This window comes from Ahaetulla prasina, chromosome 3 (genome assembly GCF_028640845.1).
Source record: "Ahaetulla prasina isolate Xishuangbanna chromosome 3, ASM2864084v1, whole genome shotgun sequence".
NCBI lineage: Eukaryota > Metazoa > Chordata > Lepidosauria > Squamata > Colubridae > Ahaetulla > Ahaetulla prasina.
In genome coordinates, this window is record NC_080541.1 from 113,772,306 (window position 1) to 113,786,851 (window position 14,546).

The following is a 14,546-nucleotide window of genomic DNA, read 5'->3' on the forward strand; positions in this document are numbered from 1 at the left end:
AAATGAATCAATTGAAGATAGTAGCCTGCATATTCCAGGTTTTCAGATAATACGATCAGACAGGAATTCAGAAGCATTTGGTAAAATGAAGGGTGGAGGTTTATGCCTATTAATATTAATAACAGCTGGTGTCATGATTTATCTGTAATTTACAAATTCTGCGACAACAATTTAGAGACTTTAATTATCAACTGCTAACCATACTATTCACCTCGTGAAGTTTCCTCATTTCTTCTAATTGTTGTTTATGTACCACCTCAAGCCTGTGTAAACAAGGCATTACACAGCTGACCAAACAGCGAACTCTAGCTGACCAAATCATGGAGGCTGAAGTCAAATTCCCTGATTCACTGGCCATTATTTTGGGAGATCTAAAAAAAGCAAACTTAAGGAAAGAGCTACCAAAATACTTTCAGCATGTCAATTGTCCCACTAGAGGCAATAATACTTTAGACCATTGCTACACAACACTAAAAGATGCTTATCGGTCTTTACCATGTGCAACTGTAGGACACTCTGATCATTGCATGATTCACCTTGTACCTGCTTACAGGCAAAGACTTAAAACCACAAAACCAACAATTAAATCAGTTAAGATCTGGACAGAGGAGTCAAAATTAAAGCTGCAGGCCTGCTTTGACTGCACTGATTGGAACATTTTTGAAGATACCTCTGCAGACCTGGATGAACTCACAGATACTGTAACATCATATGTCAGCTTCTGTGAAGACCTATGTATACCGACAAAGAACTTGCAAATATACAGTAACAACAAACCTTGGTTCACACTTAAACTTAAGCAGCTACGTCATTCCAAAGAGGAAGCCTACAGGAAAGGTGATAAAATGCTGTACAATCAGGCCAGAAATGTACTAACAAGGGAGATCAGAGCAGCAAAAAGAAGCTACTCTGAAAAGCTAAAGAATCAGTTTTCAGCAAATGAACCAGTTAACATATGGAAAACTCTTAAAAATATCACCGGCTATGGCAAACCGCCCTCCCAGGCTGAAGGAAATCAACAACTGGCAGATGACCTGAATGAGTTTTACTGCAGGTTTGAAAGGAAACTACAGCCACCTATCTCCATAACCCCCATCTCAGACATACCAACAACAGCCAAGCCTCCTACAACTGACCCCATTTCATTGGGTTCACAACCCCTAGTGATCACAGAAAAGAAAGTGCAGGACCTATTTCACAGACAAAAGCCAGGAAAACCTCCAGGCCCAGACAAGATAACTCCTTCTTGCTTAAAAGTATGTGCTGACCAATTGGCCCCCATCTTCACCCATATCTTCAATAAATCACTAGAGATATGCTATGTTCCTTCTTGCTTCAAATGCTCTACTATCCTAGTGCCGAAGAAGCCCACTATCAAGGAACTGAATGACTACAGATCAGTTGCTTTAACATCTGTAGTCATGAAAACCTTTGAAAGGCTAGTGCTTTCCTACTTGAAAACCATCACGGATCCGCTGTTAGACCCCTTGCAATTTGCATGCCAAGCAAATAGATCAACAGATGATGCTGTTAATATGGCTCTGCACTACATCTTACAACATCTTGACTCTCCAAAGACCTATGTAAGGATCCTCTTTGTAGACTTCAGTTCAGCATTCAATACCATCATTCCAGACACTCTTCTAACTAAGCTAAGCCAGCTACACATACCTGAACAGACTTGTAAGTGGATCACAAGCTTCCTAACAAACAGGAAGCAGCAAGTAAAGCTAAGCGAGATCACTTCAGATACCTGTACAATTAGCACAGGGGCCGCCCAAGGCTGTGTGCTCTCCCCATTTCCCTTCTCTCTGTATACCAATGACTGCATCTCCAACGATCCATCTGTTAAACTACTGAAGTTCACAGATGACACAACAGTGATTGGTCTCATTCGAGACAATGACGAATCTGCATATAGATGTGAGGTTGAATGACTAGCCTTGTGGTGCGACTGTAATAATCTGGAACTGAACACACTCAAAACTGTAGAAATGGTGGTAGACTTTAGGAGAAACCCTTCCATACTTCCACCTCTCACAATACTTGACAACACAGTATCAACAGTAGAAACCTTCAAATTTCTAGATTCTATCGTATCACAAGATCTAAAATGGACAGTTAACATCAAAAACATCATCAACAAAATGACAACAAAGACTGTTCTTTCTGCGCCAACTCAGAAAGCTCAAACTGCCCAAGGAGCTGCTGATCCAGTTCTACAGAGGAATTATTGAGTCTGTCATTTGCACCTCTATAACTGTCTGGTTTGGTTCTGCAACCCAACAAGAAAGACACAGACTTCAGAGGATAATTAGAACTGCAGAAAAAATAATTGCTACCAACCTGCCTTCCATTGAGGACCTGTATACTGCACGAATCAAGAAGAGGGCTTTGAAAATATTTACAGATCCCTCACATCCTGGACATAAACTGTCTCAACTCCTACCATCAAAACAACGCTATAGAGCATTGCACACCAGAACAACTAGACACAACAGTTTTTTCCTGAAGGCCATCACTCTGCTAAACAAATAATTCCCTGAACAATGTCAAACTATTTACTAAATCTACACTACTATTAATCTTCTCATCATTTTCATCACCAATCTCTTTCCACTTATGACTGTAACTTTTTGTTGCTATCGCTAAGGGTTAAATTGCAACCTATGACCATCATTTGTGTTGTAAATGTTGTACTTTTGATGAAGGTATTTTTTTTCTTTCTTTTTCTTTTTCTTTTCTTTTATGTACACTGAGAGCATATGCACCAAAACAAATTCCTTGTGTCTCCAATCACACTTGGCCAATAAATTCTAAATTCTAAAAATTCTGAATTCTTTCTCTCTCGCTCCCATTCTCTTTTTATCTCTTTCTCTCCCCCTCTTTTTCTCTCTCCCCCACTCATTCTCTCTCTCATCGCTTTCTCTCTCTCCCCCCCTCTTTCTCTCCCACTCTTTCTCTCATTCTCTCTCCCCTGCTTTCCCTCTCTCTCCCACTCATTCTCTCATTCTCTCTCTCATCTCTCTTTCTCTCCCTCCCCACTCTCTCTTTCTTTCTCTCTCTCTGATTCTCTTTCATTCTCTCTCATTCTCTGATTCTCTCTCATTCTCTCTCTCTCTCTGTCTCATTCTCTGATTCTCTCTCTGTCTCATTCTCTCTCTCTCTGTCTCATTCTCTTTCTCTCATCTCATGGGCCAGCCAATGTCTTAGGGCTGAGAGGAAGTCAAGCATCTCCCTGAGAGACAAAGGTGTGCGGAGTAACAACAAGGGCCGGAAGAAGTGCGGGAGCGAAGTACTACTTGCACTTGCACAGCATCAGCATTCTGCCTTGGTATATTTGCACCAGCTGATGGCGCAATACAGCCTTCGTCTCCTGCCGCTTGGGACTCAGGACTTATTTGCAATGGATTTTGCTCTCCATTGCAGATGCCAGATCAGCCCCCTGCAAACTCTCATCTCTTGAGGAGCCTGGCCAACATTTCCCGTGCCGCTTCAGTGAGCGCTCCTCGAGAGACGAGAGCTTGCAGAAGCCCGATCTGGCGTCCACAATGGAGAGCAAAATCTGGCTGCTCCCCGAACCAGTTGCCGTTTACTGCTCCAAATCCCAAGCGGCAGGAGACAAGGGCTGCTTTGCGCCACCGGCTGGTGGCAAATATACCAAGGTGGAATGCTGATGCTGTGCAAGTGCAAGTAGTGCTTCGCTCCCGCAGCTTCCAGCCATCGCAATCGCTGCTTTGGCCTGCTTGTACCACCCCCTCCCCTGCTGCAACAACAGCACCATTATTTCATTCCGGATGGAGAAGGCTGCTTTCCTTTTTGCGTATTGCACCACCTGCAAAGTTGCACATTGCATGTGCCATCCCAGAGCAGAGATTTCCAGCCCCGCCACGGCCAGTCCCATATTCCAGAGCTGTAGTAGTCACACTCACAGGACTGGCCCATTGGTCATCCCGGAGCAGCTCCTCCACCAGGGTGCATCGGCAAAAATATGAAGATTTCTCCACGAACCACCAAAATTTTCTCACGGACCACCAGTGGTCCGTGGACCACCAGTTGGTGACCGCTGTCCAATAATATACTTGGCAATTTGCTCACCTTGCTTGTGATGTTACTATCTCACTTATTTATGGAATATTCCTTGAAATTACATTATGCTGATTGTTATTTTTCATTGTTCACTAGTAAAGGGAAATATCTGACTTAACTGAGATGGGGAAGTAGAATATTTTACAACAGAAAGTATTTTTATAACAGGAACAGAAACGGGACTTTGACTAAAGAAGTATGCATACTGAATTTATGTATATCACATTAGCTGTAGAAGAATAGCCAATACAATTGTTTTGCAAGAAAAAATATATGACAGGGCTCTATCTTAAAAACTGTAGGACTATAGCATATATCACATAATATGATCAGTACAGAATCTTACATTAACCTGATCTTCATAGGGAAATATCAACCTCAATCCTGTCTCATGTATGCACTTGTTAAAGAAGCCTATATGACATGTTTGCATAATATTTGGATATTTATAGTAAATATGAAAATTAAGGGCCATTACAATTTACATAAATTTCACAAATATAAGGAAAAACAAGGCAAGTGGGACTAACAAGAGGCTTAATTTGCATATGTGTGACAGACTATTGACTTCACTATCACCTGTGAGATTAGGAACACAATTGAAACTACACAGGCTCAAAATCAAGGAATAAAAACCCAATTTTGTAGGACTGGGGAATAGGAGGATCTGTTTGCAACAGTTTAAAACTTTTATATTTCTATATTTGAGGTAAAGCATAGACTATGCAAAGAAACAACAAAGAAATTATATACATTTTGCTCCTCTACATCACAATAAACCATTGCACCTAGTCCCTTTCTTTATAAAATGTGAATATTTTTTAACTCCTCCATTGTTTTTTTCCTTTTCTTGTCTTCTCATAATTTCTGCCAAAAACTCTAGCAAAATTTAGTACACTTTCAGTTCTAGGATTAAAATATGAACAATGTGCCTTCAATATTGAAGAAGTTCACATAAACATAAGCACCTTTTCATATTTAATTGCAGGCCAGGGTTCATTCAAAAATGCAAAATGCAAACCCTATATGATTAAATAGTGTAAATAAAATTAAAATCACCTATCAATTTTTTGCTTTAATTTTTTTGTGCGTGTGTGTCAGTTTATTGGATGGTGAGATTTGAAAGGCAGAAAAGACCATGGTGAAATTTAGAAAAGAAAGGTAGTTTTTTTAAAAACGTGTCCATTAATTGGGGTGGGGAGAGAGTTCTCAGGATGATCCAAGCAGTGTTCTAGCATTGTAGCCTATAGACCACTGATGGCTAATCTTTTTGCCATCGCATGCCAGAAGTGGGAGTGGTGGTCATGCGCACACGTGCCCATACCCATAATTCTATGTGCCCCACCCCCGCACATGCGTACGTGACCCCCCCTTCCCCCCCGGCACGCAATGGCCCAGTAAACCCAGTAGGCCTGTTTTTCTCTCCCCAGGCTCCAGAGTCTTTCTAGGACCCTGGGAAGGGTGAAAACAGCCTTCCCTACCCCCCCCAGAGGCCCTCCAGAGGCCGGAAACAGCCTGTTTGCCAACTTCCCGTGAGACCAGAAGTTGGCAAATGGGCCATTTCCGGCCTCCGGAGGGCCTCGGGGGGGAGGCTGTTTTTGCCCTCCCCAGCTCTTAGAAAGGCTCTGGAGGCTGGGAAGAGCAAAAAACGGACCTTCCAGTCCCACCGGAAGTTGGCAAACCAGCCGTTTCTGGCCTCCAGGAGGGTGGGGAAGGCCATTTTCACCCTCCCCAAGCTCCTAGAAAGATTCTGCAGCCTGGGGAGAGAGAAAAACGGGCCTTCCCCACCACCACCCAAGGCCCTCCAGAGGCAGGAAACAGCCTGTTTCCCTACTTCCGGTGGGCCCAGAAGGCCCGAAAATCAGCTGGCTGGCGTGCGCATGCAGACTGGAGCTGAGCTTGCATGCCCACCAATATGGCTACGCGTGCAGGTTCACCATCACGGCTATAGATACTGCTGACCTAAACAGCATTTCTTTGATATTAGTCTTCATAGTGTTAGGAAAAAGTTTTTCTGTTGGAAAAAGTTACTGAGATTTCCAAATTCCCTGGCAATTTGTATCAATTTGCCTTCAATGATGCTCTTGTAGATAAATATTTAATGATTACATTTTGTAATTCAGGATATAAGTCAATGCTGCACAGTTTTCATATATAATTATTTAGATCCACAATGGAATAGAGAACTCATACTAGAATGTCAACAGGATTCCATACAATATTTGGTATACAAATCCACTTAAACCAGAAATTCAACCACAGATTTAAATTACTTCAGGGGAAGAAAAAGTTACAATAATGGAGCAAACATATATGTGTAAGAAAGACTAAACACACAGTGGGATGAAATAAATTATTAAGAAACATGAAGGCAGTGTTAATTGGTAGGATGGATATGCATCTTTCCAATGAGGCCATGACAAGTAGAGGCCTCATGAGTTGACCTCAGAGTTAAGGCCATGGCAGGTAGAGTGACAATGCAAGGCGTCTGCACAAACGTACATGATGGGGCCAGGATTTTCATGAGAAAAAAACTGATTTTTGTCTTTTCCATCCCAAAGTGAAAAGTTACAATAATCAAGGGGGCTACCAAAAGGGTACTTGAGTAACTAATACATATCCTGGAAATACCGAACACAAAATAATAAACTAAAAAGTACAACTCTTCCAGTGCTTTCAACAGTGTTTTGAGCAATTGAAATCCCATGTTGCATTGTATTTAAGAAGTTGCCAATGTTACCAATGCAATGCAAAATTAAACATCAAAATAATTCATTCCCAAGTAATTATACCAGAGATACATTGTACTTTTAGCTCCTATCTATAATCAATAATTTGTTTGTTACTTTTTATAAATATGTTTATATAACTACACGTTTTCTTTATATTATCTAGAATGGTATATTGGCAATATCTAATTATGTATGCATGTAGTCCTCAACTTACAACAGTTCATTCAGTAATTGTTCGCAATTACAATGGCACTGAAAAAAGTGATTTATGACAGTTTTTCCACACTTACGACCAATGCAGCATTCCCATGGTCACATGATCAAAATTCAGACGCTTGGCAACTGATTCATATTTGCCTTCATTCATGATTTATATTTATGACAGCAGCCATTTTCACTTAACAGCCATGGTACAACCTTAATAACTGCAGTAGTTCACTTAACAACTATGGCAAGAAAGGTTGTAAACTATTTTGCTTAGCAACAGAAAGTCTGGTTCAAATGTGGTCGTTAAGTCTAGGACTACCTATATAGGCACTATATTTACAACAAAAATGCATACATATTTCCCTTGTTGGAGGAAAAAGCTAACCACATATAATTGATAGAGTTATATACACACTCAGTTGTGAATCTGCAGAGTAGAATCCTGTGTATTAAATTGCCCAAAGGATAAGCAAGAATAAGCATTTAGAAACGGTAAATATTTCAACCTATAATAATCACTTCTTCATTTCTTTCTAGAATGTCAGTCACAGTTGAGGCTAAAGAGACAAAAGTAGAAATTAGGTCTAAACCTCTCTGCCACTGTAAACCTCTCTGCCACATAGAAGACCCAGAAAAGTATGACTAACTGCTCCTTGCAAAAACAATTTCCGTTTCTTAATTGCTCACCACCCCTCCCCCGCCCCGAAACGGCTTAGCAAATATATGGGGCAAGACTAAGCAAAGAGTATCTGCCAGTATTTATTTTTGTTAAAAAATTTGAAAAAAACTGTTTTAAAAAAATTCCCTTTTGAATTTTCATCCCCTCTGGGCCTAATTAGAGCTCTTAGAATAAGAAACAAAAGCCCGGATATTCTTAGAAGAACTTCTACTTAACTGCCTCCCCTCCCAAATTTCTTGCATAATGCTACAGAGGAAGTTACCAAGTACTTCTTACAAATACCATTTTGCGCACCTTAACAATCCTAATACAGCAAACCAGAGATTTCTGATGAACTACACTGGAAAAAGTATGAAAACTGATTTCTTCCCCTCTAGATAGTGCATTACTGTATAGCCATTTTCGCCCTTTGCGGTCCAGAAAAACAAACGGTAACAAGCAAACGGAGGCAGGATCCTTTCCTGCAAAATAGCTCTCATATTGATCATGCAACTATGTAATTTACATGCAACTATGTAATTTTCTTTACTAAGCAGCTGCACTTCCGCGTCATAATGTAGAAGGTATATTATACTTTCCGCTTTCCATGAGAAGGCAAATTAGCATTCAAAATTGTTGCTTGCTGAATAGGCAAAGATGTGTTGTACTATGGCAGAATGCAAACATCCCTCGATAACTTAGAAGAAAGGATGTAGGAGTGCAAATAGAAAGCCAATATCGATGAGGAAATACCGAGGGACAACTAAAGACTTTTTGTCGCTGTAAAACTTAAATCTCAAATAATTTGTGTTTAGAGAAGCGATCGTACATTATCTCGAGTGATATTCCACAACCCGCCCACCACCTCACTCACAGCACCGCGCTCGAAGTCATTATAGAACGGCTTGTCAAGCAGATGTCTCTCGCTCGTGCCGGCTAAGCCCACCAAAGTAAGGTAGATATAGTCGTCGGTCCCTGCGAACCATTGATTTCCCGTCGCCACTGTCACTAAGTAGGATGGCATGACTAGAGCTCAGTAGTAGTGCTCCACTTTGCAAATAAATTCACAATTTATGGAAGGATGGTAGCAATTCTATGGGCGGAACAAATTGGCAGTCACAACCAGCCATCTCGCTTTTCCCGCCCAGAAGGGGTGGGGAAATAATGGTTGACAAAGCGTGTATATTCTCATTTCTGAAATTAAATCTCGAAGTCTGATTAGGGTACCTCTAAATGATATTTATTTTTACAGTGTAGTAGAAAACGTATACCATGGAACAGATGGAATTTGCAGCAAAATACAATATCATTGTCTAAACGTTTCTGCCTGCCTAAATCACTCTTAAGTGGTACGGGAACTAAATCAGATTTAATCTTCGTTAAATCTTCGTTTTGTATGCTTGATATCCCTTTTCCAACTTTTTCTATTTGACCTAAATGTGGCTTACCAGTTTTTCAGTTGTAAAAATAACCAAAGATGCTAATATTTTCTTTTATCTGTAATTAAGTTCTGGCTAAAAATATCACTTGCTGCTTTTATTTTAATTTTTATTACAGTTAAGAAAAGTGCTTTTGTTTGCTATTAGGCAGTTACTTTAAAATAACTGAGGCAACCAGTTCTTAATTAACTTTGCAGTAAGACAATAGAAGCAAATTAAATCAGTACTTGCAAATCAAATCGTACTTTGAATAGCTTTTAACTGTAGACAATGACTCTTCCATGGTGAATGTGACTACAGTATCTCTAAGTACCTAAAAGTTCAAACTGAATAAAGATTAAATATTATAGTCATAGACCAGCTTATAAACAGAAAGAAAACGAATTCATCATAAAATGAATCCAATGGCTGTGGAAATTTGAGTGTTATAGATGAGGTATTACTAAATGCAACTGGACATTTTTGCAATATGAAAGAACGTGAGATAGTATTTCAGAGATTTCTCCATTACAAGAACAGTATTTTTTTCAAATTGAATGCCCTATCGTTTCTCTTCAAACAAATTAATATTGGAAAAGATGATTGGTTAATCAACCGGAATAGGTCACAATGTCATACAAATACTCATTATTGTGGCTTATATTGCAAAGAATCTGACTTCATAAATACATGAAAAATATAATAGATGTTGTCTTTAATGTCTGATGAGTACTGTACTGCTTATTTGTATTTCAAAGCAAAGCCTGAAGGCATGAACCTATATAATTATGAAATATATTCATTATATAAAACAATGTTTTGAAAATTAAGTCAGATGTATTTTCCATTATTCCAAATTCTTAAATAAAGCCAGTTTCAGAAACAAATTAAATACTGACATAAAAGTACAATCAAATTTTGCCTGATCTATCCTGGTAATAAACTAACATATAAATCTCTTTTGTATTCCTTTCAGCAAATCTAGACATGGCAAAAACCTTGACTGGTGGAAAGATGTAGAGCAGGGGTGTCAAATTTGCGGCCTGCAGGCTGGATGTGTCATGCGTTGGCTATGCCTATCCCTGGTTTAGCGAAGGGGAAAAAACAGCAATAGCACTTAGTCTTATATATCCCTTTACAGTGCTTTTACAGCCCTAAGCCATTTACAGTCAGCATATTGCCCCCCACAATTTGGGTCCTTAATTTTACTCACGTCAGAAGGATGGAAGGCCGAGTCAACCTTGAGCCTGGTAGGATTTGAACTGCTAAACTGCAGGCAGCAAAAGTAGCCTGACATACTGCACTCTAACCACTGTGCCTCCAAGCCTCTGGCAAGTCGCAATACATCATGTGACGACATGAGTTTGACACCCTGATATAGAGCATGGGTGATTTGCCTTTTGATTTGCCAGGGCCACAGTGAGTGAAGAGAAAATATATAATTTATATAAATCGTATAATGTTAAAAGCTTATGATCTTCTGAGGTCACATTGCTAGTCACCCAGAGGCATAAGGCCCATGGGCTGCAGGTTGGATACAGCTGCTGTAGAAACTATTTGGCAAATGCTAAGAGAAAATAAGGCTGTGTAAAAAAATTGAACTTAAGAATGCTGCAAATATAACAAAACCTTCTCTGAACAGGTTAAATGCATGTAGAAACAAAGTAGACCTTAATGAGGATCATGTGAGCAATATAAATATAGGTTCTCATATAAATATAGGTATGTTTTTTATTGTTTTATATTTGATGCATGGTAAAATATTTTAAATACTGGTCTTTGCCTGTAAGTAATTTCATATATAGAATCACAACTTTTAACAAATGAAAAAAAAAATCAGAAATGTTGAAAAGGCTCTTCGGACCATGAGTCCCTAAGGCAGACCTGGACATCTAACGACCCCCAGTCCACATCCGGCCTTTTGGCCATCCTTATTTGGCTCATGTGAGGTCAATTGGAAATTAGATATTAAATATAAATAAGCCTGCCACAGGGGCAGAAGCCAGGTTGACTCCCTCTTTGCAGTCACTGTGCATTCCTTCAGTTGGCTGGTGGCAGCAGAAAAGTGAGAAGTGTTTTCCTATGCCTGCATAGTGCTCACACCTTGCCTAGAGCAGTGGTCATCTTGTGAGGGGACCTGGGCTTTACCTCAATCAAAGAAGGAGCTTGTGTATGAGTAGGTAGAGCAGAGACAGAAGCTATTGGTTTAGCCCTCCACAACACCCCAATTCATCATGTGATCCCTTGGAAAAATTACCGTATTTTTCACACTATGATGCACTTTTCCTCCCAAAAAAGTGGGTGGAAATGTCTGTCTTAAGAGTGAATATTGTGGTGGGAGGGAGGGAGGTTGGTGTGGTGGTGGTGTTCACTGCTACCTGTCATCCCTGCTGCCATTCGCTGCCACCAGGGATCGGTGGAGCCTTTGCTCGGTGGTTGGATCAGCCTCCCAAAATACCGCCTATCACCTTTCTAGGCAGCAGCAGCAATCCCTGCCATCTAGAACAGCTGATCGGTGGTATTCGAGGAGGCTGATCCAACCACCAATCGGCAGCATAGGCTGCAGTGTTCTCCAGTGACAGTGGCAGCTCAGCTCAGTTGACCAGTGGTGGCCACAACAGAGCGGAGCCCTAACAAGCCAAGTGCTGGGGTAACATATTGAAACTGACCAGGCTGTTTGCTGCAAGGACACTAACCAGATGAATACCAGATGGCTGCTGGGAGGCAGAGGCAGATTTTTTTCTTTTTTCCTCCTATAAAGCTAATGTGTGTCTTATGGTCCAGTGTGTCTTATAGTGCAAAAAATTTGGTAATTGCTCATCCCTGCCCTAAGGTATATCTTAATTTATATCTAAATCTGGTTCTGTGGTTCAAACCATTGAAAAGCCAACCATCAGGAAATTAATTAGTGCTAAAAGTTAGAATAAGCTGAGAAATTTGTAGTCCTTCAAATTCCTGAATTACTTCAGATAATTACTTTTACCACTGGCCATTTTGCCTGAATTTGCCAGGAGCTTAATTCAGCTGTGTATGAAATGGAAAATAATTTTGTCTCATTCTGGATATGTCTGATGTACCATTTCAGATTAGCCAGTGTAAGAGAATATTTTGACTATTCCAGTTTACAATAAAGCAAAAAACCAGAGAAAATGAATAATGTTACAGGAACAGCAGATCAAAGCTGTGTACTTCTCTCTTCTCCAGGTGTTCCCAACACAACCTTGACTTGTATTTAAAACAAAACTATAAACATTTCTGAACAGGATGTTTGATACAACACAGGGAAAACTTCCATCTATACAACTCTTGTTTTGGAAGAAACAGCTCAATAGAGAAAATTTATATGACCACAACAAATCTATCATTTCTATGTATGTAATTATCCTTTTTTAGTGAGATATCAAAATGTATTATCAGAGTTGTTTCAGGTTAGTATGCCTTATAAATATCCAGCATCAATTTGTATATAAGGCAGTAGAGACATACATACAATATATAAAAACATACTGTTTTCAAACAACTTCTGTTTTTCTTTTAACAAACACTGAGTAAAATGAAGAGGTCTGGAGTTATTTTTTTCATTTTGTGCTGGTGGCAAAAGGATGCTTTGAATTTGGGATGAAATGATGTTGGCCAGCACAACATGCAACCTTAACAAATGGAATCAGCTAGCTTTATATAGCAATTAGTTTGGATACAATTAATGAAATGTTGATTAGTAATTGCTGTATTGTATTACTGTAATACAACAGTATTGAAACACAGCAGGAAGAAAATTCTGGACAGGTTTATTTGTAGACAGAGCTGCCAGAGCACTCCTAATCAGACCTAACTTACTGAGTTTTGGCAATCTTATTATACCATGATGTATCAGGTGACAGATAGCTGGAAATCCTGAGGAAAAAGTGCAAATTATTAATATACTTCAATTCCAGACCTCTACTGGTTTCTATCTCTAGAGTTGTTCTGGAATTGGCAGCTTCTAAAAATAATACAACATCGAATGATAGGAATCAAAGGAGGTTCTAGTCCAACCGAATGCCCAGTGCAGGAATCCTCATACAGGTAGTCCTTGCTTAATTATGCTAATTAAGACCAGAAATTCATCATTAAATAATGTGGCCATTAATTAAAAAAAACCCACACTACCTAACCGTGGCAGTTTCAACAGCCCCATTTGCCCTGTGCAATATTTTCTTGAAGTATTATCCTCATTATTACCTCAATTTCCAGTGGAAATCTGCATAAAATAAAACAAAAAGGAATCTTTTATATGAAATAGTAATAGTAGTTCTTGCAATAAGAACAAAATATGGTTAATTAGGAAATAGATGCCTATCATTGAAAAACTCAAACTGATATCTTGAAAATATATACAAAGAAGACTAAATATGAGATTTATATCAAAAAGTAGTCCTCAACTTACCATCTTAATTGAGCCTAAAATTTTTGTTGCTAAGCAAAACAGTTGAGCTGTACCCCATTTTATGACCTTTTTTGCCACAATTGGTAAGTAAACCACCGCAGTTGTTAAGTGAATCATCTGATTGTTACATGAATCTCACTTTCCCCATTGACTTTGCTTGTTGGAAGCCAGATAGGATGGTTACAAATGATCCTGGGACACTGCATCTGTCATAAATACTTGCCCGTTGCCAAGCACCTAAATTTTGTTCACATGACCATCAAAATGCTACAATGGTCTTAAGTGTGAAAACAGGTTATAAGTCACTTTTTTCAGTGCTGTTGTAACTTCGAACAGTTACTAAACAAATATTTGTAAGTTGAGGACTTCCTGTACATTTATTTCAATGCTGACATGTGAATGGCAAGAGACACTTAACTTTGGAGTTTAAAATTCTTTGGCTTTGTCAGAATGAAGAAGTTATTTTGTTTATTCTGCAGAATTTCTATGACATTACCGGACTCATGGAACTGGATTTACCTGCAACTAGGCAAATTCCCAAAATAGATATGCATACCTTGTAGAGAGCAGTATTATCACAGAATCTGTTGCATGGCAATTTATCTTTTGTGATACAGAAGTTGAAACAAACTTCTATGAAATAGAGGGGTTAATTATTCAAAATATTCAGTATATTCAAGCTCTCAGGAAGAAGCCTGCTCTTCTCTATTTTTGCAATGAGAGATATTCAGCTAGTCGATGATCTTACAGATTGAAACAACTTTTGTGAGGGCACTTGGCAATTCAGTGTAAAATGGGAAAGGTCATATCTGAATTAAGCCACAGAGTAAACAAACCTTGGTGAATCTTGGTCCATTCTTCCCTTCCCTTGCTTAGTCATAAGGAATTGTCCAAAAGCTTCTGCTTTTGAAACTGAATGCTTCAAAATAAAATCAAACCTGATTTGGTTCAGATGGTATGACAATCAAGTTAGTCAGAAATAAAAGCTGAAGTATTTCTCCAGTTGTACAGAAATA

General features: G+C 39.2%; 1 protein-coding gene across 3 annotated transcripts in view; it reads right to left on the reverse strand.

The window, feature by feature from the left end:
* ALOX5 (arachidonate 5-lipoxygenase) overlaps window positions 1–13,974 on the reverse strand; it is a 266,743-nt gene extending 252,769 nt beyond the window's left edge. For all 3 annotated transcript variants that reach the window (XM_058176554.1, XM_058176555.1, XM_058176553.1), the window contains exon 1: window positions 8,561–13,974. In XM_058176554.1, the coding sequence (XP_058032537.1) occupies window positions 8,561–8,710 (150 nt within the window). In that variant the 5' untranslated portion in view covers window positions 8,711–13,974. The remainder of the gene's footprint in view (window positions 1–8,560) is intronic.
* Window positions 13,975–14,546: the final 572 nt, after the last annotated feature.